General features: G+C 44.9%; 1 protein-coding gene across 1 annotated transcript in view; it reads right to left on the reverse strand.

Moving 5' to 3' along the window:
* The window catches only part of TTLL8 (tubulin tyrosine ligase like 8), a 305,753-nt gene that overhangs the window by 126,799 nt on the left and 153,015 nt on the right, over positions 1–25,939 (reverse strand). The window contains exon 12 of the mRNA XM_069227565.1: positions 23,511–23,659. Coding sequence (XP_069083666.1) covers positions 23,511–23,659 — 149 coding nt within the window. The remainder of the gene's footprint in view (positions 1–23,510; positions 23,660–25,939) is intronic.

The following is a 25,939-nucleotide window of genomic DNA, read 5'->3' on the forward strand; positions in this document are numbered from 1 at the left end:
GACTCGCTATGGGGTCGCAAAATGCAACCCACCTCATTAATATTAATGAGGTGGGTCTTTGCAACCCCATAGCGACTCGCAGTCGGTGTCTGAGACACCGTACTGCAGCGACTCACAATTTCCGATTCGCAAAATCGGACTTTACTACATGTGGCCCTAAGTTAATAACATGATGCAGAGCTTCCTTGAAGATAACCAGAGTCTATTTCCCACGCAAATGGGTTTTCGTGCACAGCATAGCAAGAAGTCAGTTCTTTTAGCCGTTACAGAGGAGCTTAAAAGTATACTTGATCAGGGAGGTGCAGCTACAATCATTTTGTTGGACCGAAGTGCAACATTTGATACAGTGAATCATATGATCTTGATTGAGAGAGTTAACCCTTTCGCTGATAGGTCTTTTCCCCTCCAGTACTAAGCCTTTTTTGGCTACTTAGGGTAGTTTCCTCTTAGGCCCCTATAACATTTAGTCAACATAAGGTATCCATCCTGGAAATTCTAAAGGTAACCAGGGTTTGTGGATTCGCCTGAATGGGACTGAGGAATTAGCCAAAATACAGCTAAATGGTTTTTTGGGAGAAAAAGGGAAAAAGTACTGCAGACTAAAGCATCTGTGTTTACCCCTGAAAATGGCATCAATGAAGGGTTTGCAGTAGTAAAATCACCTTCTTCTCAGCTTTCATGACCAGGCAGACTTCAAGCAGAAAACCACATTTTCCAACACAGTTTTGGCATTTTACTGGGACGTAGCCCATTTTTTGTGCTTTCAACCTCCTTCCAGTTAGAAGTAGAAATGTGTCTGAAACTAATAGTGGATCACAGAAAGCTAAATCTTACTGAAAAGTAGTTAAATTTTGAAGTCAGTAAGAGGTTATTATGTAGATCCTTCAAGGTTTTCCCAAAGAAAGTAACAGTTGAAATAAACAAATATTGAAATTGAGATTAAAAAACATGCCATTTGTGTCTATGTTTTCATGTGTAACTTCTTCTAACTTTTTCAGATTTTTGAAAGCAATATACCATTACTTCTTTTGGGCCCTTCTGGTTGTTAGTTTATATACGGCTTGTAGTTTCACCAAGGAACCTAGGTACCCAGAGCCCTAACTTAGCTGCACCTTGCAATGGTTTTTCATTGTGTACCGGATATACAGTAATTTGTTTAGTAAAATTGAAAGAGTGAAAAATAGGTATCAAGGAAACCTATGTATTTCAGAACTGGGCACAAAATATGGACATTAGAAGCAGTGGTTACTTGTACCTCTGTGGATTTGGTGTTACCCATACTAGCATGGTAATTAGAGGGAGTGTCTCAAAATGACCTACTTCTTACACAATGTCTTACATTTGAAAGGCACAAATGCAGAGATGGACATTGGTAATAACACGTGTTGTGTTCCCTTAATTATCCCAATAAAAAAGGTACCTCACTCACTACTATGTAACCAGCCTAGTGCCAGTGACAGGCAACAGCCTAGTGCCAGTGACAGGAAATGGTTCAAAACGGAACATGCATATATCCATTTTTTCCACACAATTGTCTATTGCAAAGTGGGTAGCAAACCTATACATTTTTTTTAAACTAGACATGTAAGGAAATCCAGGGTGGGGCGATTTGTGTGGCTCTCACCAGGTTGTTTTACCCAGAATTCCTTGAAAACCTCAAACTTTAACTAAAAACACATTCTCCTCTCATTTCTGTGATGGAAAATTCTGGAATCTGCACAGAGCCACAAACATCCTTCAACGCAGCATTCTCTTAAGTCTTCTGATGAAAATTTTACCTCACTTGTGTGGGTAGGCTTAATGCACGCAACAGGAAACATCCAAAAACTCAGCATGGATACATCAAATTTTTCCATGAAAAACTACTTCAGCCGGGACTTAGAGAAACCTAGCAAACCTGCAAATTTTTTAAAACTAGATACCCAGGGGAATCTAGGATGGGGTGACCTGTGTGGCTCATACCAGGTTCTGTTACCCAAAATCCCGTGCAAAGCTCAAAATGTGTCTTAACATCTACCTGACGTTTCCGTGATGGAAAGTTCTGGAATCTGAGGGGAGCCGCATGTTTCTTACCGCCCAGTACTCTCCCATGTCTCCTGCTAAAAATGCTACCTCATTAGTGTGGGTGTGTCGAGTGCCCGTGACAAGGAAGGACCCAGACTGTATTGTGGACACATCAAAATTACCTATCACAAAACAATCTATTCTTGCATGGGGAACACCTGCGTTTTTTTGATGCTAGGCTCGGCGGCCATCTATGGAACTCTACCAAACCCCGACACATTTCTGTGTGGGATCACTCCCTGCACACATTTCCTACCACCCACCATTCTCCTGATAAAAATGATATATCACTTGTGTAAGTGGGCCCAGTGCCTGTGACAAGGAAGGGACAAAAACGTGTAGAAAGTGAGGGGGAACCAAAGCAGGTACAAGAGGTCAGGTTTTTTTAATATGTTTTTGAGCTGACTCTGCTTGGGGCACCCACACAAGTGGGGCAGAGGTTTTATCAGTACAGATGGGACAAAGCTGGGTGATAGGAATTTATTGGATTCTGCGAATTACGGAAGTTTCCATCACAGAAATGTAGGGAAAATGTATGATTCCAGGCAAAGCTGGAGGTTTGCAGAACACCGTGGGTAAGAAAATGCTGTGGGGTGCATGTGAAGCATACCACCCTGGACTTCCCCAGATGTTTAGATTTCAGAAGTGGCTGTGTCTGGTAGATTTTTCCAGGTGGCAGCATACCCAAGTCCAAAAAGTGCAACCGCTCACTTTTGCAAGTAGGGCGATATTGGGAGTTAGCCAAGTTCTATTGGCCCAAATGCACAAACAAGTCAAGTGTGCTCTTGCTTGCTATTGGGATGAGATGCTTTAATCCATATGCTGCCCTCCTAATTTGGGGTGGGGGCATAACCATGCCCATGGTGGTTGGCAGCCCCCACCCTCTGTTTAAAGAAAACGCTTCCCTGATATCTGGTGGGCTTTCTGGCTGCCCTGGGGAGCAGATTGGGGTTAATGATCTCCATCTGCCCATTTATTTTGGAGGGGTTGGGGACATTGCCATCCCCATTCTTGGAAGCCCCTACACTACCCAAAAAAATCCCTGGCGCTTAGTGAGCTTTCTGACCCCATGGGGGGCAGGTGGGGGCCTATTGCCTCCATCTGCCTCCCAGACAGGGGAGAAAGACTGCTCCAACTTTTTTTTGGGGGGGAGTGGGGGCATTGCAATGCCCATTCTGGGCAGCCCCCACCCTTAGATGAATACGGAAAAAAAATCCCCGGTGCCTCATGGGCTTTCTGCCCCCCACTCCAGGGGAGGGGAGCAGAATGGGGACCATTGCCCCTATTTGCCCCAGGTGGCTGGCAGAAAGACTTTGCATACTTTTGTGGGGAGAAATGGGGGCATTGCAATGCCCATTCTGGAAGCCCCACCCCTAGATGAACAAATACAAGCCCTGGTGCCTAGTGGGCTTTTTGTGCCCCCGGGGGGGCAGATCCAGGCCTATTGCCCCATCTGCCCTTCTGAGGGGGGCAAAAAGGCTGTGCCGATTTTGGGAGGGGTGGGGGCATTACAATGCCCAATCAGGGCAGCCCCCATCCCAAGATGTATATACAAAATGAATCCCTGGTACCTAGTGGCCTTTCTGCCCTCCCCTGAGGGGCCAGACCGGAGGCTATTGCCCCCATCTGCCCCCCGGGTGGGCAGAAAGTCTGAATATGAGCAAACAATTAAGGTGGGAGCAAAACAGCGTGCCCAAGGGGAAAACCCCCCCACCCTGGTGTCTAGTGGGTGGATCCCTGCTTGGGTTTCACCCTCCTGAGGGAATCCTCAAGCATGGGTGCCATTGGAAAGAGGAGATTATCTGCTTTCCAATGATACCTCTCCCATCTGCCTCAGGGACCTGAGCACAGAGACAGTGAAAGTGAAATGAGCTGATCCGCTCATTTCACTTTCATTTTCAGTGAAATTTAGTGAAATATGTCACTGAAAAGCAAAGAACGCTTCTGGAGCTGGGGAAGCTATTGCCCTGCTCTCGAGGCTGTTTTGGCACAAGAGCCGGCCGACACACATGTGCACTGCAGCATCGCACGCGTGCAATGCTTCTTTAACCCTTTCTGATACACAGAAAGGGTTAAAGAAGTAGGAGCCCAAGATAAGGCACTGGAATGGCTCACTTCTTTTGTAAAGGACAGAACTTTTTAAATCATGGAAAATTCATGCTTCTCGGATGTTATGCCATCCAAGTGCAGGGTACCAAAGGGTTCGGCAGTTAGCCCCACCCATTTTTAATATCTATATTCCACCTTTAGCAGACATCCTCCAGGCGTGTGGGCTATCCATGGTCTCCTATGCGGACAATACACATTTGGGGGCATTTTATACTTGTTTTGCATCGAATTTGTGTCTTTTTTTACACACATTTGGTGCAAAACTAACTCTATAATAATATTTTGGCGCTAGACCCATCTAGCTCCAAAGTTATGGAGTTAAAGTCATTTTTTGGACGTGGAAACCTACCTTGCATCAATGAGATGCAAGGTAGGCGTTCCTCTGCAGAAAAGGACTCTATGGCCTTAGAACCATATTTATCCCCCAATGTTAAAATCATGCACGGGGGAGGATGAGTTAAATAATGCTGCAAAGCTTGCTTTGTACCATTATTTAACGCCTGGGTCAGGGCAGGCGTTAAAGGACCTGTGGGCCTATTATCATGGTGGAACACCATGGAATAAGTGCACAGGGGCCCTCCCCAGGCCCCAGGGACACCCCCTCCCACACCAGAGGGACAGTGGAGGATGGGGGACCCCCAACCCAGGTAGTATAGGTAAATACAAATAAGTATTTTTTTTTAAAGCTATTGGAGACCTTGAAATGGGCCCCCCTACATGGCACTGGATGCAATGGCCATGCCCAGGAGACCCTAGTCCCCTGTGCTGGCCATTGGGGTGGTGGGCATGACTCCTGTCTTTTCTAAGACAGGAGTCATGTGGCATGGATGGTTTTGCGTCAGAAAATTACGTTTTTTTTTAACTCTAACCTGCTTAACATCTTCTCCTTTACCACTCACCACCTCCACCCGGCTAACATCATTTTTTTAACGCAAGCCTACCTTTTGCGCCGGCTTGCACCATTACATAAATATGGTGCCCAGCTGGCGCTCAAGAATGGTGCAAGCCGGTGCAAACATTTTTGATGCAAAACTGTGTTAGTGCAGTTTTGCACCAAAAAGTATAAATATGCCCCTTAGTGGTTTCTTGTGCTAAGAGCTAGAATCTGGAGCATCAACAACTAGCTCCCTGCCTGGAAAAAATTGCTAGATGGATGGTGAGCTGTTGCCTAAAACTGAGTGGTGACAAGACGGAGTTAACAACCCACTCCCTATTCCAGTGATCAGCTGGTCAAACTGTTAGGGAAACCCTCCTGTCTCCAAATGCCCTATAAAGAATTCAGGAATGTGGATGGATAAAGCCTTAGTCATGGACACCCAAACACAAAAAGCTTGCTACCACTTACTTCAGGCTACTAAGAGCCATTTGTAAGATTCTGGATCTCATCCCAGAGTATTTCAGAAGAGTTGTGATGCAATCCCTGGTGGTATCTTGCCTGGACTATGGCAATTCACTTTACACCATACCAAAATATGTTACAAAAAATGTGCAGGTAATACAAAATGAAGCCACCAGAAGTCTTCTTAACATTACAAGATCTGAATAAATGAAAGAGGCCATGGGAATACTATTTGGCTGCTATTGATTTGAGATTTAAATTTAAATCCTCAAGGCCCCTCCCAAGATTGAAGGTCTCCTCTCTCCAATCTACCAACCAGATCCCTATGTTCTGCCCTTGGCCGCTTACTAAGGATTCATTCACATACCTTGGTCCTAAACTTTGGAATTCAATGCGAATCAAGTTGAGACATTTGGATGATGAACCCCATTTCAGGAAAATGCTCAAAGCCTGACGTTTTCCACAATAAACTCCGTAATAGTCCTCTGGCGCTGCTCCCTGTTGTTTAGCTTACTCTCTAACCTAGCGCTGGGCAGTCTCAGGGTAGCCATGCACGTCATAAATAAGCAAAAATAAACGTGACCAGGCGATGTTTGCAGTTGGCCTTTGACTTTTTCTTTTTTTACATGTAAGTAACTTATTTTCTTCTGCAGTATTGGATCTTCCATAGATTCACAAGCTTGAATCAGAATAGATAGAAAAAACAATATTACTAATACAAAGTGAATGGTGGGAAAGAATTAATTAGAATTTGCTCACCTTATTGAAAAAGGTGGCGTAATACAGCTTGTCCCACGGCAACATAAATCTTGTCAGCAGCATTAGAAGTAATGTCTGGATCATGTTGCTTCTTCTCATATCTGCTGAATTGGCACAGCAAGAAAACAACGCAGTGGATGTAGAAACAGCTCCTGGGCCTTGACTCTGTGCGTCAAGGGCTTTCCTGCTTTAACACGGCAGAATTGAGTGTCGGCTGCAATCCACCTCGCAAGAGTTGGTTTGGAAGCTGGAAAACCTTTTCTAAAATTTCCATAGGCCACAAATAACTGGTCTGAGTTTCAAAATTGCTTTGTTCTGTGTAAATAAAACTTAATGCAGCTTGGGAAAGGGCTTGTTTATGGCGAATGCTTGCAGCTCACCAGCTCTCCTAGATGATGTTAGTGCTAGGAGGAACATCGTCTTCCAAGTGAGATATTTAAGTCTGCTTTGTGTACTGGTTCAAACAGGGCTTTCATTAACTGGCTTAACATGAAATGGAGATGCACGGTAGGAGGAGGTTCTTTCCCAGGAGTGAAAACTCTGAAAGGTCCCTTGAGGAACTGTTTAATGATCCTCCCAGGCCAAAAGGAAGGTGACTTGTCAGATCTCCTAAAGCAAGATATTGCAGCTAGATGGACCTTTTTGGATGCATGTGCAAGCCCAGATTTGCTAGGTGTCAGAGATATGGCAAAATCTGTCCTGGGGTTGAAGAGAATGGATGTAATCTGTCCTGGGGTTGAAGAGAATGGCTGTAAACCTTTTTTTTGGCACCAAACACAGAAACGTTTCCACTGGAGTTTATATGTTTTGTTTGTGGAGTCCACTCTTGCTTTAGTGAGCATTTCTCTACCGTCAGTGGAAATTTCTAGATATTCGAGTTCATGGAGCTCAGGTGACAGGGTGAGAAATTCTGGGAAGTCTGATTGCAATGGAGCATCTGGCCCTTGTTCACTGTTAGTAAAGTCAGACTGGGCATTGGTGGGATGTGTGTTTTTTCTGAAAGTAGAAGGAGCTCTATGTACCTAGAGCTGGCTGTGCCATTTTGGAGCAATGATGATGAGTCAGCATGGTTTTCTCTTCATTTTCCTGAGTATACTCGGGAGTAAATGAATCAGGGAAAAAGCGTATGCAAAGATTTTTGACCATCTGACCAAAAATGCATTTCACCATGACCCTTTCTGGTGATGCCAGCTTGCGTAATACTGGAAGTTTCAGTGGTGCTGGGTCGCAAATAGGTCTAGATGTGGCTTGGCCCACTGAGTGAAAATATTTTGCACTTGTGACAATTGGTAGTCAATCTGCTTAGCGTGTCTGCCAACACGCTGGTCACCCCTGGCAGATGCTACACCCCAATGATATCTAGTTCTGTAGATTCCACTTCCAAATTGTTTGTGCTTGTTGTGATAGGGCTGTCGATCTTGTTCCTCCCTGGTTGTTTAAATAGTGCATGCTGGTGGTGTTGTCCGTACAGATCAGTATGGATGATCCTTCAACTGTCAGTAGAAACAAGGAGAGAGCCAGAGCTATGGCTTTTAGCTCCAGAAAATTAATGTGCATTCTCTTTTCGGAGGTGGACCATTTCCCGCTAACTCAAAGATCCTGGAGATGAGCGCCACATCCCTCTAAGGACATGCCTGTCATGATGATAAAGTCTGCTACCTGTGAGAGAAATGTCACTCCACTTGCTTTACTTTTTTTCAGAGTCCACCACTGCATGGATGAGACCATTACCAGGGTAATATGAATGATATCAGACCTTTTCCAGTATTCATAGTTTGTCTAGTTCTTCCTGTAATGGGTGCATATGCAGTCTGCAAGTTGGGATCAGGGGACTATAAGAGGATAGCATTCCCAGGAGCAACTTGTACAGTCAAACTGAAACTGATTTTCTTTTGGCCACCCTTTGGGCTAATTGCTGAATCTTGTTCTGTCGTTCCAGTGAGAAAAATGCTTTGCCTCTTCTGGTGTCTAGGATTGTAATGTGGAAGGATATCCTTGTCTTTGCATTGAGAAATTAGTTTTGCATATTCATTGTGAGACCTAGTTTCTTGAACAAGGAGAGGCATAGTTTCATATGCGCCGTGGCTTGTTGAGACAGTGGTGCCTTTTTAAACCAATTGTCCAAGTCTGTGAATACTTGCACTCCTTTTTGTCTGAGGTGAGATGCCACAGGGGCTAGACATTTGGTGACTATACGTGAGGTTGACTTTAATCTGAAAGGGAGAACCTTGAACTGGTAGTGGGTGCCGGATACTTTGAATCTTAATTACTTTCAATGTTTGGGATGAATGGGAATATGGAAGTATGCATCCTGGAGGTCAAGAGCTGTCATATGGTCCCGATGATTGAGAAGGTGTAAAATGTCCTGCAGGGTGGCCACCTGAAATGATTGTTTCTTCAAATATTTGCTTAGCTTCTGAAGATCTAGGATCAGGTGCTAGTCTCCTGATTTGTTTCCTGATGAGGAAGAAACTGGAGTAGAAACCAATTGCCTTCCGAGACTTTGGGACCTTCTCCTTTGCCCCCTTTTCCAACATGATAGAAACTTCCATCAGTAGTTATTTAGAGGGGGAGAAGATGCTCCTTTTGGTAGGACATTTGGTGGTTTGTTGATGAATTCAAGGGTATGTCCCCAAGCAATGACATGCACAACCCATTTGTCCATTGTTACACTGGACCATTAGTGGAGGAAGCAGGAAATACAACCCTCAAGGTGTTTTGTCTGTCTGTGCGGGGTAGCCAGCACAAGTGTAAGGTCACTGTTTTCTTGCAGTGTCTTGCCCTCTGGTGGCTGTTTGCTGGTATGCTGCCAAAGGTGGTTGCCTGTACTGATGTGCATTTTACAAACGATATTGCCCTGAAAAGGCTATAATTGTTGCTTATAGGATTGGAATCCTCCTCAATATGAAAAAGAGCTTCTGCCCCTAGCTCCTCGAAAGGGCTGCCTCTTGATTTGTAATGTTGTCAAGGACCTGGAAGTGTCAGTATTGGTCTTGGTAGCTTGGAGAGTGTGACCAATATGTTTGCTAAACAATGCCTCTCCATCGTAAGGCATATCTAAGATCTTACTCTGGGCTTCTGGTCTGAAGGATGTTGCTTTCAGCAAGGCTTGCCTTCTGAGAAATGCTGCTCCTGCTAACTGCTGGAATACATTTGAGAAGTCTTTAATGGCACTGTCTATAATCTCCGCAGAGGCTTGTTTTCCTTCATGGAGAATCTTTTTAGCATCCACATTAGAGTCTTCTGATAGGTGGTCTATAAATTATGCCATAGCCGACAATATCTGCCTGTCGAATTTTCCTAGTATTGCTAGGGAATTCGGCTCCTCGCACGGTGAGAGCTACCATGCAAGAGAAACAGTTGCCAATGTTGTCAAGGCGGCGCCTATCTCTACCCGGTGGCATAGTGATGGGAGTGGAAGGGCTCTTTGAGTGCCTCTGAGCTGCTTGACTGATAACTGAGTCCAGCTTGAGGTGCACTATTATGCATGTTGGTGCATCAACCGGCGTCTTATATGTTTTTTGTCAAGCCTGCGCATGACTGCACAGTGGTTGGGTTTTTCATTGTGCGAATGCCCTCCTGCCAGATGAAATTTTTTATGGGAATCACCTTTAGGACTTCTTAATGGGTTCCTTAATGTCTTAAAGGAACAGTCTGTCTGTTAGTTGAAACCACTGCCCTGCCTTTTCCATGTTATTATGAAAAACACCATGTCATCAGGTGGCGAGTCCACCGGAGGCAGAATAGGTGTAGTTGGTGTGCGAATTACACAGTCATCCCACTTAGTAGTGGCTGAGACCTGATCCCTTATCTCTCCTTCCCCTTGATCTCCTTCAGAAGTGTCATAGTCATCTCTTGGTGGATCTGCCATTGGTAGGGTTAATAAGGGTGGGTACCAATAGAGGCAATGGGCAAGGATGAGTCAGTGTCATTTGCGGTTGTGGAAACCTCATAGGTATTTGTATGTATGACGCAGGCTCAGATGCTGCAGGTTCTCGGAAGCATCTGTAATGATCCCAGAGCATGTCCTGTAAATTGGAAATTAACTCCTGTGGCATGTGAATTGTTTGCTCCTGTTGACCTTGTGGGGAATAGACAGGGTATTATTGTTGTGACTGTTCACCCACATAGCGTTTGTCTTGGAAGTATTGGTCATCATTGTCATCCTGATGCTTGTCATGCAATTCTATGGGGATATGAGCCACCCCAAAGAAGTCTTCATCATCTGATTCCTCATCTAACAAATGAGGTGGTGGGATTGGCAAAATTTTACTAAGAGACATGTGGGCTGGAAGAATGACATAAACTGGAGATGTCCCAGTCATTGACATAATGGAAGTAGGCATTATTGGCGTTAGTGGTGCCTTTGGTGTCTTCGTCGACTGTGGTTCTGCCAACTCCGTCATTGACAATGGTTTCTTAGGCTTCTCAACACTTGCAGGCATTTTTACTGATGAAACTGTCATCGACGAGGGCTTCGTCGACAATGGAGTCATCAATGGTGTTCTCGTTGACCGGACTGTTGTTGATGGCATCCTTGTTCTGCTGTCGTCAAAGTGTTAATTGACGAGTCCGTTGATGATGGTGGTTTAGTCAACGATGAGGTCTTCGACAGTCGTTTAGATGGTTGCTTTAATGTCAGGGTCAGAGAGGCAAGTGCTTTCTTTGTTGATGGTGCGGTCTGCAGAAATTTGCAGGAGACTATGGTCGTCAACGCTATTGGAGATGATGAAATTATCATCTTATACACCGATAATGTAAATTTCGACATCATGGGGGTGGATGTCAGCGATGACGCTGTTGTCAACGATGAGGATATTTTTAATTTTGTTACAGAAGCAGTCTCTTTTGTCAAAGGAAGTGATTTTGATGATCTTCTGAGACAAACTTCTTTTATAAAGAGCACTGGTCAAAACTCAGAATGTTTACTTTGTTGATGGTCAGCTTTTTAAGGACCTTTCTGGTCTGTTCTGAAGGCTCACTTTCCTGGGATCTGTCCCATTTATGGGATTTTTCAGATCTTTAGGAGCCATCACTCTCTTCCTCAGAGACTGGGTGATCTTTTGCTTCAGGTCACTGTAACCACAAAAGTAGTCTTTCTTCCCTGTCCTTCAGAGTTTTCTGGGAGAAAGTGAGGCAGATCTTACAATCTTTGAATGTGTGTTCAGGATAGAGACAATAAATACACTCTTTATGGGAGTTCTCTGAGTCCAGTCTCCTTTTGCCATAGTTGTGACATGGCTTTAATAAACCCCTTTTAGGATAATCGGACATAGGCAAAACTAGGCTGATCTAAGATGAAAAATATATCTGACCTGAGAAGAATTGTCTTGAAAGTAGTGGTTTTGAAGAATAAACTGAGCAGAGATCAGGGAGACTCTCATCACACAACGTGCAGTACAAAATCTGAGGGACTGGAGCCTCTGGGGTGAGAGTTTTAAAGGGTGCTGTTGCTTGACTGGCTGGACTTTGGGTTGTTTTTAATTATATAAAAGTGAATGTCTCCAGCATTGACTTCCATGCAGATTATACTCTACTGCTTTCTTGGTTATCGTGGGACTCCCACTTCGATGACGAAGAATATTTCAAGCATGTGAATCTATAAAAGATTCAGTACTGGAGAAGACTGGACATGCTTCCTTCATCCCAGGCTAACCTGAGTGACTACAAGGATCACTTGGCTGACCTCTAGATTTGAGCTATAAGGCCCCAACAAGCTTGAAAGGCCTCCCCAAAACTGCCTAGATGACCTGGACCAGCCCCGGTTGGCCTCTGCTGAAGTGAGTACCTGATCCCCCCTGGTTCTGGAGCATTGGCTAGCATAAGCGAGAACTCACAAAGCCTTGACACACAGCTAAAAGCTTCTTCAGAACCGATGATGAGCAGCATAAAGCCCAGTCGAGCCTCATCACACAGCTGAGAGCTTCATCAGAACTGACACCAAGCAATGTAAAGCCACGCTGCACAGCTGCAAGTTTCATCAGAACCAACACTGAGTAACACAAAGCCTCATCAAACAGCTAAAAGCTTCATCAGAACTGATGTTGAATGTCGCGAAGCCCCGCAAACACTAGCTGCACAGCTGAAAGCTTCAACAGAACAGACACTGAGCGCTGCAAATCCATACAAAGCCTCGCCGCACAGAATGATTGGAACCTATGCCAGATGACACGCCACACAGACCTCTCACCAAGGACATACGGTACAAGTCTTGGTCCTGTGCCCAGCTTGAGCTCCACCTGCTTCCTAGTGCTATTTTAACTTAAAAACTTTAAAAATCCATAACTGCCATTTTACCAATTTCTTACATTTGCTCTAGCCCTATTACATTCCCTCCTCTCTTTTCAAAATTTCCCCCTATGTTTAAGTGATCTAAGCTTGGTTCATTGCAACCCTCAATATTATCAAAGCCTTATTGATCATGAGATTGATGGTTGGGTGCAGAGCCGACTAATTCTGCCATATCCTCTGGTCTGGACGTTTATTATCCTTTCTTAATAGACGGAATCACCTTGCTCCTCAAGATGTGTTTTTGGGTTCTACATCCCTACCTAATCTGTTAACATAGTTCCATCTGTGTGATAAACTGCTTTCTAACTTTGGTATAACCTGGAGTTTTTTTCAAGTACTCCCTTCCATTGTTGGCCATTGCATGCACTCTGTTATCTCTTGGCAAACACTTGCCCTGAATTGACTCTTCCTGCTGGCATTCAGGGTCAACATATAGGCAGGCTGGCAGACTCCTGATGGTTTTTGATGGTGCTTTCATTTTATGTATTTACAAGTATGCTGCTTTAGATTCCCCCTCTACATTTAATTTATTCTGAAATTGACATGAAGTTTATTATCCGGGTAATGCAGTAATAAAAATGTGAGATACATTACTTTGGACTTTCAGTACCTTGTTTGTTCATGGGTATTGATCACAATGAAGCTATAACTGGTTGAATAAATCTTCATCACAAAAGTAATGGGATGAGGAAGAAGATAGGAGGCAATGTTTAGATTACATACTGGTAACCTTTGTTACTCTAATTCTTACATCTTGGCCGCAGAACTTACCAAGTGGGGAGGCTTCTCTTGCAATATTGGTCTTTTGCTTGGCCTTAGCAAGAAGTGTTATTGGCAACAACCCTCTTTCATGTCTGGGGCTAGGTCACATTAAGGGATGGTAGTAAAAATATTTTTTCAAGGGAATTATTAAAAAATAACTTTTAATATAGGGTGCTTGTCTCAAAGAGACAGTGCCACCCTCTTCATGACTTCCTCATCATTTAAGTACTGAGATCATCACATAAGTAGTGGGGTGAGGAAGAAAAAATCAGAGTAATGAAGATTGCTGGTAAGTAATACATACATTAATTGGTTCAGAAATGGGGAGAGGAAATGATGGGAATAAGTGACGGCATCAAGTGCCCAGGAAAAGTGCACTAATATAAGTATCTCCGTATATAAAATGTGATGCTGCCCTCGTCTCCAATGGTGTTCAGGTCCACAAGATGTGATTGTCATCATGACGCCTGGACAACCAGTTGGCTTGGACCTGTCAGAGACTAAAACAACAATACAAGCACTTACAAAGTAACTGAAAAATTCCAGGGGCAGGTAACATACCTTTCAAGAGTCCCTGGCAACAGCGCATCTTTTCTGGAAGATTCTGCAAAGGTACTGAGTAGGTTTGGAAAGGCTGTTTGCACAATCAAGATGCGCAAACAATATTTTAGCTCAGTAAATGAAAATAAGAAAATATGCTGCCACCTAAACTTGCCCGCTCCATTCTTGCAATGAAAACATTTTAATTAAAATTATTCAATGAAGCAGGTGTTTTACTAGTGATGTTTCTACTTAACTAGCTATTAGGACAGAAGAGTCCTCTGCATGGCAAAACATGTACTCCTGCCCTGAGTGTCCAACTGTACTGTTGCCTGGATCCCTAATGCTAATGTTTTTGTCATTGGCGAACCCGGTCATGCATGTGTGCCATGGCATAGGCCTGTCTCATGGATTGCAGATTGAAGATTTATCTTTTTGGACCAGGAGGGGTGCCCTGAGCACTACCCTTATAGCGGTGGAAGCCTACCACCTCCAACAAGAGTTAGGCAGCACAAGCGCAGTGATGTCAGCGTAATGTGTAATGATCAGTAGCAGTGAACAAGACCTTACTACCCAATGTCACAGGAGTGATGCCTGCAGGCTCACTCACCTTTTAAAGGTTCCACTGATGTGTGCTTAACTCACCCTTGGCTTACATCAGGTAGATGTGGAGTTCTGTGTAGGACAAGTGACTCTGCATTGGTTGTATGTGTGCCTGAGAAGGGTACAGTATAAGGAAGGAGCAGTACTGTACAGTGCATATGTGGTTAGTACATGTTCTGGGTGTATGTATGCCTGAGAGGAATACATTGCATGGGAGATGAAGTGCTGTGCAGTGCATGCACAGGGATAGCATGTGCTGGGTGTATGTGTGCTGGTTTAAGTACAACATATGATGGGGGAAATGTTGTGCCGCGCACATAGTGAGTGTGTGTGGTGGCCGTGTGTGTGTTTGTGAATAACACACCCTGATTAAAGCTAGAAAACCTTCAGTGCTGAACAATGTGCATAGACTGACCAGTGTGCATAGTGTGTGTACTGAATGCATCTGTACATGTAAGGTCACAATGCATATGATGTAACAGTGCAGGACTCAAAGTGTGCTGTGGACGTACACTGAGTGAGTGTGCCTCCAATGGTACATTGCATGGAAGACCCTGGGAACCTAGGGTCCTCCAAAAATTGTACCACTGGACGAGAAGAATCCCCCAGGCAGATTTGTGTATTGCTGCATTTCTGTGAGCTAGGTGGAGACACACTGGAGGGACAAGGAAGAGACTCCCTTTACACTTCAAAAGACTGCGCTTTGATTCAGTTATAGATTACACGGAAGGAGCCTGGACACATCTCAGAAAGGGAAATGAGGCTGCTAAGGGAATTCTAAAGAGTAGGGCTTGGGGTCTGGGATTAACCTTCTGATGCACATATCACTGTGGCTGACATCCAGCTGTGAACTCTGGTCACTCCCATGAACTGTGTTGTGGACAATCAGCTTCGGACTCGTACCTATTGTGGCAAACATCTTTCATAAAAATAGAAAAAGGAGAAGCGCACACTTCAAAAGAAGCAGAACCCCAACATAAAACATCAAATGCCCAGACCCTGAATCACATTCGGGGTCTGGAAAAGGACTATTAGAAGGGGAGGCTGAGTCCCCAAAAAGGTGTCATTTGTCAATTAGCCAGATGGGCTGTGTAAGATGGGAAAGCTCTGCAAGGCTCCACCCTGTGACCAGGACTGGGGGCCAAGACTTGTTGGCCTCCCTGCTAGGTAAGGGGACATTACCCAGGGAAATCAACACCACCTTCCCTGGGACCTGGAGCACCAGCACCTGCCTTCTTGCAAAGACCAGTGTTCCCTGTAAGAACGAAGAAAGCTTTGGAGGGAGTAAGGTCCAGTGGGCAGCCCTACTTTGAGGGTCCCCTGTGTGAGGTGTGATGATTCAGCTGTGCACTGATCGGGCCGTCACCCATGTGCAGGATTGTTTTCAGCAAGCCTGTATCCAAGGAGAGGGCCACCATACAGTTAGCCTTATTCTGAGTGCTGTGTGGGTCTTGCTGTGACCGTACCGCCATATTGCAGTGACCCAGTGTAGGAAGTTAGCGCTTTGATTCAGTTATAGATTACACGGAAGGAGCCTGGACACATCTCAGAAAGGGAAATGAGGCTGATAAGGGAATTCTAAAGAGTAGGGCTTGGGGTCTGGGATTAACCTTCTGATGCACATATCACTGAGGCTGACATCCAGCTGTGAACTCTGGTCACTCCCATGAATTGTGTTGTGGACAATCAGCTTCGGACTCGTACCTATTGTGGCAAACATCTTTCATAAAAATAGAAAAAGGAGAAGCGCACACTTCAAAAGAAGCAGAACCCCAACATAAAACATCAAATGCCCAGACCCTGAATCACATTCGGGGTCTGGAAAAGGACTATTAGAAGGGGAGGCTGAGTCCCCAAAAAGGTGTCATTTGTCAATTAGCCAGATGGGCTGTGTAAGATGGGAAAGCTCTGCAAGGCTCCACCCTGTGACCAGGACTGGGGGCCAAGACTTGTTGGCCTCCCTGCTAGGTGAGGGGACATTACCCAGGGAAATCAACACCACCTTCCCTGGGACCTGGAGCACCAGCACCTGCCTTCTTGCAAAGACCAGTGTTCCCTGTAAGAACGAAGAAAGCTTTGGAGGGAGTAAGGTCCAGTGGGCAGCCCTACTTTGAGGGTCCCCTGTGCGAGGTGTGATGATTCAGCTGTGCACTGATCGGGCCGTCACCCATGTGCAGGATTGTTTTCAGAAACCCTGTATCCAAGGAGAGGGCCACCATACAGTTAGCCTTATTCTGAGTGCTGTGTGGGTCTTGCTGTGACCGTACCGCCATATTGCAGTGACCCAGTGTAGGAAGCTAGCTCTGTATATACTATATCAAAATGAGATATAGTGTGCACAGAGTCCAGGGGTTCCCCAGTGACTTAACAGAGGCAAACGTAGATAATACTAAAGCTCTCTTTTGTGGTAGTGTGGTAGAGCAGTTAGGCATATCAGAGGGAAGTGCAAAGCATTTGTTTTGCACAGATAAACAATAGAAGAAGCACACATGCAATGACTTAACTCCAGACCAATGGTTTTTATATAGCAAAATTATGTTTTCTTAATTTATTTCTAGAACCAAAAGATTCAAGTTGCAGGTAAGTACTTCAATAGATTTGTATTTCACACATATATTAACAGTACTTTGTTTGAAATTGGTAAGTGATACCGTTTTTGAAATATTGGCAATTATCTGTTTTAAAAGTTGACAGTCCAATTTTCAGAAACAGTTCCTGGGGGGAAGAAAAGTTAGTAAGATTTACAGGTAAGTACTTGAATTACAGTTCCAGGGGGTAGGTTCAGGAAAACCACAGGATGGAAAAGTAGGAGGGCCGCCTGCTCACTGTTGCTGCACTGGTGGTCGGGTTCTCCAATGTCTGGGGGCTGTGGGTGCAGTGTACCTTTTGGTGTCGGTTATCTTCGTCCAGAGTTTTCACGGTCAGGGGGATCCTCTGGATTCACACAGTAGGAGTCATCATGAGGAGCAGGAGAGGTCAACCAAGGGCGGGCACTTGCTCCGAATCGCCTGGGGATCCACTCTAGCCAGTTGGGCCACCTGGACACGAGCCGTGGGCGTCGGCTGCAGAGTGGTTAGGAGCTTGCGGATCTGGGGAGGCTCTGGAGTCCTTTAGTGTAGTGTCTTTTTGGACAGGGCAAGTGTACTCTAGAGTTCTTGGTCCTTTGGGGTGTAGGGCAGTCCTCTGGAGCTTAGCAGAGGTCACTGGTCCCACAGGATGGCTCGCTTTCTTGTTGGAGGTTCTTTGAAGCAGGAGACAGGCCAGTAGGGCTGGGGCCAAGTCAGTTTGCGTCTTCCTTTTCTGTTGAGGGTTCGGCTTAGCAGTACTTCTTCTTTCCTGTCAGGTCACCAGAAATCTGGTGAGCTGGGTTCAGGGAGGACCTTAAAACTTGGATTTAGAGGCATCACAGGGGTCAGAGAGCAATAGCCAATGGTTACTGCCCATGAGGGTGGCTACACCCTTCTTCTGTCTTGGGGAGGGGGACATAAACCTAACCCTATTGGTCCCCGTCCTCCAAAACAAGATGTTGAATTCTGCAGGGAGAGGGTCACTTCAGCTCTGGACACCTTAGGGGTGGTCCTATTTGGGGTGGTCGCTCCTTCTTGTTTTGCTTAAATTTCCCACCGGACTTGCCAGCAAAAGTGGGGATTTGTCCGGGGGACAGGCAACTCCACTAGCTGGGGTGCCTTGGGGGCACTATAACAAGAGGCTTGAGCCTTTGAGGCTCAAAACCAGGTGTTATAGTTCCTGCAGGGGGAAAGTGTGAAGCACCTCCACCCAGGACAGGCTTTGTTTCTGACCACAGATAGCACAAATGCTCTCACCCCATGTGGTCAGAAACTCGTCTGGAAGTGGAAGGCTGGCACAGACCAGTCAGTCCTGCACTAGCAGTTTGGCTAACATACAGGGGGCATCTCTAAGATGGCCTCTGGGTGCATTTTTCAATAAATCCCACACTGGGCATCAGTGTGGGTTTATTGTGCTGAAACGTTTGATACCAAACTTCCCAGTATTCAGTGAAGCCATTATGGAGATGTGGAGTTCGTAATGATAACTCCCAGACGATATATTCAATATGGCTACACTGCACTTACAAAGTCTAAGAATGGACTTAGACACTGTAGGGGCATATTGCTCATGCAACTATGCACTCATCTGTGGTATAGTGCACCCTGCCTTAGGGCTGTAAGGCCTGCTAGAGGGGTGACTTACCTATGCCAGGGGCAGTGTTTTGTGGGCATGACACCCTGAGAGGGGTGTCAGGTCGAGTTTGCCTTTTTCTCCCCACCAGCACACACAAGCTGCAAAGGTAGTGTGCATGTGCTTGCTGAGGGGTCCCGCAGGGTGGCATAATACATGCTGCAGCCCTCTGGGATCTTCCCTGGCCACAGGGCCCTTGGTACCATGGGTCATTTTTTTAATGGACCCAACTGGGTGCATGGGTGTGCCAATTGTGAAAAAGTGTGTGTGGGGGGGGATAACCATGCCAACAGTGGCACTTTCCTACACCCCGTAGGACAGAGGGGGTGACTATTAAAGTTACCACTTCAAGGATTGCCAAGACTTTTGACTGTCTGGGCCGGGGCACTTATGCTGGACAAGCTTGCACCCACATAAACACATACTAAGGCAACCCTGTGTGCCAGGAAGGGCTGTTGGTACCAATGTTGCTAAAGAATTCAGGCCGCTGCCCAAAGGAGAGACTGAGAGGCTAGGACTGGCAGGTTGGACTGCACTGGGAGGAAACTGCCCCTGACTCACTGCAGAGTACTGCAGGAGATGCCATTGATGGTGTTGCATCTTTGCTGGCTTCAAGCGAGTGCTGAAAAAAGGATTTCTCTCCACCCTGCTAAGCAAAGTCAATTTACCGCGTCTTTGCAAGCAAGGAGCTGCTCTGATATGTGAGAGACCTCTGGAAGCGCCGCTCAGGAAAGTGAGCCTGCACCTCTGGCAACTGCTGTCTGGGCCTCAAGCAGCCAACTTCTCTGAACTGAGGGGAACTTGCAGGTGTGCGTTGAAGCATGTGCTGCACCGCTGAACTCTTCTGTGCTGCGAAAGCAGGTAAGACATGAATTGGTCCACTTGGGCCCCATGGGACTCGCTGTTAACAGTGCTGTGGCACCATAGACACTTGTGACTAAATTCCCACAGTCAAAGGGAGAATTCTTGATTACAGCCTAATAGTTTGCATTCCCTCATGTGACCACTAGTGAATGGGGAATAATCCTGACCATGTTACACAAAGGAGTGTGGGACAGGGATTCAACTAACAACTGCCAGAGCCCTGACCTTAAGGGGGATGGGTTTTTGCTTCTGAATACCATACTTTGTTGAATGTGTAGAGTTGGAACTAAAATATTACTTTCTTCTAAAAGAAAGTATTTGGCTGGACACTGATTTATCGTTTGTATTGTTTCCACTTTGAGTTAAGAGTTTTGTTCACTGAGCTGTATCAACATGTCCCAGAGGAAAGCTTGCCTGCTCGGCCAGTTGAGCTGGATCCATAGTACGTCGGGCCCCAGAACATCAGTAGTAAAAGGCCTCAACACCATGGTTGCGCCCAGTTAAACCTGCTTGCCCCATGGTCTATGATAGGAGTTCTGACACTAGCCTATTAGTTGTGTTAGGCCTTTTATTAATATTTTTGAAGAAGAAAAATATATATCAGCACCTAACAAACACTCAAACCAGAGTTAATTACAATATCACTTTACAACAGCAACTTTATAAAGAAGCGGAAAGGTACTCAAATTGCAGCCAAAATAAATAACCAGTATTAAAGGTAAACATAACAATAAATAAAATTAAAGACACACTCTGAACCAGTTTTACAATGAATCAGTTTTGCTGCTGAAAAGAAAGGAACAATTTTTAGGCAGATGTGAACAATGTGACTAGATTTGGTGCATTCAGTGAAAGTGCAGGTAGCCAATTGATATGGGCTAACCAATTGCCTTAAGCTTTATGCTGTGCTGCGCTGAAGCAAAATGTGACTGACAATTTAAAGGAACAATTGATGGAGCCCACTGACAAAAAACTCTCTATGTATTTACCTTTTTGGGAAAAACAACAGTCTGGAAAAACAAATAAAGCTGCCTCAAATGCCAGACCTAAAAAAGTGAGTGCCAGATTGCTGCAACAGGCAGGGAAAATATTACATATAGAGGAGGTCTGGCCATCTTTTTCTGTCACAACGGTCTATAAGCTTTATTAACAACACAAAATTATTGAGTGTAGAAAGGTGGCATGTAGGAAGCTGTTGGGAGACGTACTGGATGAATTACCATCCATACACTGGTGTCGAAGCTGGTATCATTATAACTTTGAAGTGATATTCTTAAATTAGCTTCACATGAAAAAAGAATAGCCTTTAACCTGTTCATATTGCTTATCCACTATAAATTTGAAAAAAATCGATTATCCATTATAAACGAAATAATTTATATTTATCCATTATAAATAAAAATAACTGCATTGTGGGTATATTTACCAGTTAGTGCACTGAAATTCAAAGCACATTGTCTTCCAGTGGATAGAAACTGCAAAACGGTATGCAAATGGTCGCTTCCCTCATACAGTCTCGCGCTATAAGTTTTCCGTTCAGAACTCCGTGAGAAGTGTATCTTTTGAAAAAATAATTCAGCAACAAAGGCGCTTGCTACCAGTAAAATACACATTCTCTCTAGCAATTGAGGTGCTTCAATTGCATACTGTATAAATTGGTGAATACATAGTTTTATTGAAACCATTCTAAGGTTTGGTCAGATCCCTTTTCTTTGAATTCAGTAAAGATCCCCAAGGTCGCCTTTGTAGGCAAAACATAAATGTACAAACAAGTAAAGAACCAGACTAAATACATGTTGTATTGGAAGGCGTTGCTGGTCCGCTAGAAGATGAAGAGTGGGATTAAGATGAAGAATGGGATAAAGTCAGACTAGCTCTATGTGAGATCGCTATAATCAGATTACATATCTTCACAGATATTACTGCGCTGTCCCGCCCCACCCCTCAACAGATTACAGCAAATGGGCATTATTGATTCTTGTGCATGTAAAAGATGTGGGGCTGATATTGGGAATTGATTACATTTAATTTGGAACTGCCCAGGGATCTATACAGGGAGTGCAGAATTATTAGGCAAATGAGTATTTTGACCACATCATCCTCTTTATGCATGTTGTCTTACTCCAAGCTGTATAGGCTCGAAAGCCTACTACCAATTAAGCATATTAGGTGATGTGCATCTCTGTAATGAGAAGGGGTGTGGTCTAATGACATCAACACCCTATATCAGGTGTGCATAATTATTAGGCAACTTCCTTTCCTTTGGCAAAATGGGTCAAAAGAAGGACTTGACAGGCTCCGAAAAGTCAAAAATAGTGAGATATCTTGCAGAGGGATGCAGCACTCTTAAAATTGCAAAGCTTCTGAAGCGTGATCATCGAACAATCAAGCGTTTCATTCAAAATAGTCAACAGGGTCGCAAGAAGCGTGTGGAAAAACCAAGGCGCAAAATAACTGCCCATGAACTGAGAAAAGTCAAGCGTGCAGCTGCCACGATGCCACTTGCCACCAGTTTGGCCATATTTCAGAGCTGCAACATCACTGGAGTGCCCAAAAGCACAAGGTGTGCAATACTCAGAGACATGGCCAAAGTAAGAAAGGCTGAAAGACGACCACCACTGAACAAGACACACAAGCTGAAACGTCAAGACTGGGCCAATAAATATCTCAAGACTGATTTTTCTAAGGTTTTATGGACTGATGAAATGAGAGTGAGTCTTGATGGGCCAGATGGATGGGCCCGTGGCTGGATTGGTAAAGGGCAGAGAGCTCCAGTCCGACTCAGACACCAGCAAGGTGGAGGTGGAGTACTGGTTTGGGCTGGTATCATCAAAGATGAGCTTGTGGGGCCTTTTCGGGTTGAGGATGGAGTCAAGCTCAACTCCCAGTCCTACTGCCAGTTCCTGGAAGACACCTTCTTCAAGCAGTGGTACAGGAAGAAGTCTGCATCCTTCAAGAAAAACATGATTTTCATGCAGGACAATGCTCCATCACACGCGTCCAAGTACTCCACAGCGTGGCTGGCAAGAAAGGGTATAAAAGAAGGAAATCTAATGACATGGCCTCCTTGTTCACCTGATCTGAACCCCATTGAGAACCTGTGGTCCATCATCAAATGTGAGATTTACAAGGAGGGAAAACAGTACACCTCTCTGAACAGTGTCTGGGAGGCTGTGGTTGCTGCTGGACGCAATGTTGATGGTGAACAGATCAAAACACTGACAGAATCCATGGATGGCAGGCTTTTGAGTGTCCTTGCAAAGAAAGGTGGCTATATTGGTCACTGATTTGTTTTTGTTTTGTTTTTGAATGTCAGAAATGTATATTTGTGAATGTTGAGATGTTATATTGGTTTCACTGGTAATAATAAATAATTGAAATGGGTATATATTTGTTTTTTGTTAAGTTGCCTAATAATTATGCACAGTAATAGTCACCTGCACACACATATATCCCCCTAACATAGCTAAAACTAAAAACAAACTAAAAACTACTTCCAAAAATATTCAGCTTTGATATTAATGAGTTTTTTGGGTTCATTGAGAACATGGTTGTTGTTCAATAATAAAATTAATCCTCAAAAATACAACTTGCCTAATAATTCTGCACTCCCTGTATATATTCGCAAAACATAACATACACAGGGACTGGGTGCTGGGTCAGTCCATATATATCTCACCCAAAATGCACCTCCTGGAGGTATAGGGAGGCTTGCGCTCTACAGATTATAGTAGGATTTAGTTGCCTCAGAGCTGAAAGCCGTATAGACAGGAATAGGAAGTCAGGTGAAGCCCAAATAAACACAGGATGGACTCTCCTAATGGACTACTGTGCAATAATTACAAAGGAAGTATACGAGGCAATAGGATGACTTCTGAAAATCAAGGAACATTGACAATAAAAAAATAAATTTCTCTGGACTTTTGCATCCATTGCTTTTGACTAATGGAAAAAATGTAAAAAAGAAAATTAATCTTACCTCGACCACGTGATTTTGCCCCAGGTTTAATAATCCAGACATTCCGTATTCCGTCTATTGCCAGCTGTGGATTGGCAGATTCAATTCTCATTAGAATCTCCCGGCACTGCGCAACCCCACAGTCCGAAATATCAAGGTTAGCACCACCACTGAAAATTTTAAGAAAGGCATTTATTTAACATCATAGTACATACTTTCAAAATCTTTTGTCAAACTCTGCAAATGCATTATGAATCCAGTGGCGTAACATAAACCCCTGCAGCCGCCGCGGTACGTGGGGTCTGAGCTACAGGGGGCGTCCTCATCAAAAGTGGTAGGTGGTGGGCCAGGGAGTGGGGACCCCGTCCATGTACTTTGCAGGGGGGTTCCCTCAAGTTTCCTTACGTCCAGGGCCGGACTGGGAACCTACAGCAGCCCTGGCAATTTTGTCAGACCATCCCCCACACAGAGGCTGGAAACGAGAGTGAGTGGATTATGCTGGATTGCTGCTTTTGTTACTGGGGGCTGATATCGCAGCACCATTTTAAAACCGGTCCCCAGTAACAAAACCAGTCCCCATCCTTCCAGCCTCCCGGGAAAAACACCTGACGCTCATGTGTCCATTCACACTGCACTGATCTCCCAGAATATGAGAAGATAGGACACTCACTTTTAGGATAATTAACCATTTGCAAGTTGTTAGACCTTACAGCCTTAGGGTGGTCTTTACCGGAGATTTTTCACTACCTTGCCTACTTTTTGATGCTCTGTTTCGTTGGCCTTGGCACTACGGCACTTTACAACTGCTAACCATGCTAAAGTGCATGTGCTCATTTTCCTAAAACATGGTAACATTGGTGTATACACAACTGGCATATTTAATTTGCTGGCAAGTCCCTAGTGAAGTGCACTCTATGTGCCCACGACCTGTAAATTAAATGCCACTGGTAGGCCTGCAGCACTGATTATGTCACTCACTTAAGTAGCCATTTAAACATGTCTCAGGCCTGCCCTGCAGAGCCGGTATGTGCAGTTTCACTGCCAAGTTGACTTGGCATTCAACTCCCCTTGCCAAGCCCTAAACTCCCCTTTTATTACACATAATACACCCCAAAGGTACGCTCTAAGTAGCCCATAGGGCAAGGCGCAGTGTACGTATACTGGACATATACATTATAGTTTTATATGTCCTGGTAGTGAAAAACTCCCAAATTCATTTTTCACTACAGTGAGACCTACACCCCACAGAGGATAACATTAGGGATTACTTCACACCTTTATTAAATGTAATTCCTGATTGAGATGGAGTAGGACTGTCATGTTTGGTGATTTTGGACTTTTAGTAATACATCCTCCTTAATGCTAAAATTAGATTTATGATTGCAACTTCAAAATTGCCACATTGCCTTCCTCCAATACACATCTGAGTTGGGTGACAGCGGGCTTTGTGCATTCCCTCTAGACAGTCACACACAAAGGAAGCTGAGGTGTGCCACTTACATCCTGATGGCCTATCACCAGGCTGATGGGCCTTACTGAGATAGATGGGAGGGAGGAGCCGACACTTGTACCTGAACAGGGCTGTGCCTGTTCCCACACAAAGAACTGCATAACTCCTTGCGGTGTGCCTGGAGTCAGCGCAGGAAAGGCAGGACCTGTGTGCATTTCACATCCTCTCTTTGAAGTCACCCTCACTTCAAAGGCGCCACTAGGTATAAGAACTGGACTTCTGACCCTACCAAATCAGTACACTTCTGGCCCTGACGATACTCTCCCAGGAAGAAATACTGATGTGCTGCTGAAAGGACTGCCACTCTGCTCGAACTATGCTGGACTTTGCTGTAACACCTGCTTTGCTGTGCCTGCCCTGCTGCCCTCCTTTCCCGGGAGTGCGAAGGACTAGACCTGCATCTCTTCATTCCCAAAACCAAGTGACCCACAGGGCTTGCTGCCTTGCTTCCTGTTCTGAAGTTCAGGGCTATCAAAGGCTTGCTCAAACTCTGCTTCAGCTGCTGGACTTTGCCAACTGTGACTCCTGTCCTGCCCAGAGGTGCCAGTTCAGTCCTGTGCCTTGACTGGGGATTCTGCAGCTGTCTGTCTGCAAAAACTGATGCTTCAATGCCTCTGGGTCGATCAGAACCCCTGCCTCCTCCCTCTATGCTGACCCATCGCTGCTGCTGCTGAAGTCGAGGACTCCACATCACCTTTGATGAACGGCTCGACTATGACACATTGACTCCAATGACTGCGCGGCTCGACAATGATGCACCCCCCAGTCTGGGCAAATCAGAGCTGACACATCACCTACGCATTACCTCCTCAACATTGACGCAGCTCTCCATCCAAGGTACTTTTCAGCTGACCCTGCATGGGTCCTGTAACTGACATGCCCTCCATCGCGGTCGGCCTGAACTTTGGATTTACCATGGTATAGCTCTACCTTAAGTAGC

Source organism: Pleurodeles waltl, chromosome 4_1 (genome assembly GCF_031143425.1).
Source record: "Pleurodeles waltl isolate 20211129_DDA chromosome 4_1, aPleWal1.hap1.20221129, whole genome shotgun sequence".
In the NCBI taxonomy this organism is placed as follows: domain Eukaryota; kingdom Metazoa; phylum Chordata; class Amphibia; order Caudata; family Salamandridae; genus Pleurodeles; species Pleurodeles waltl.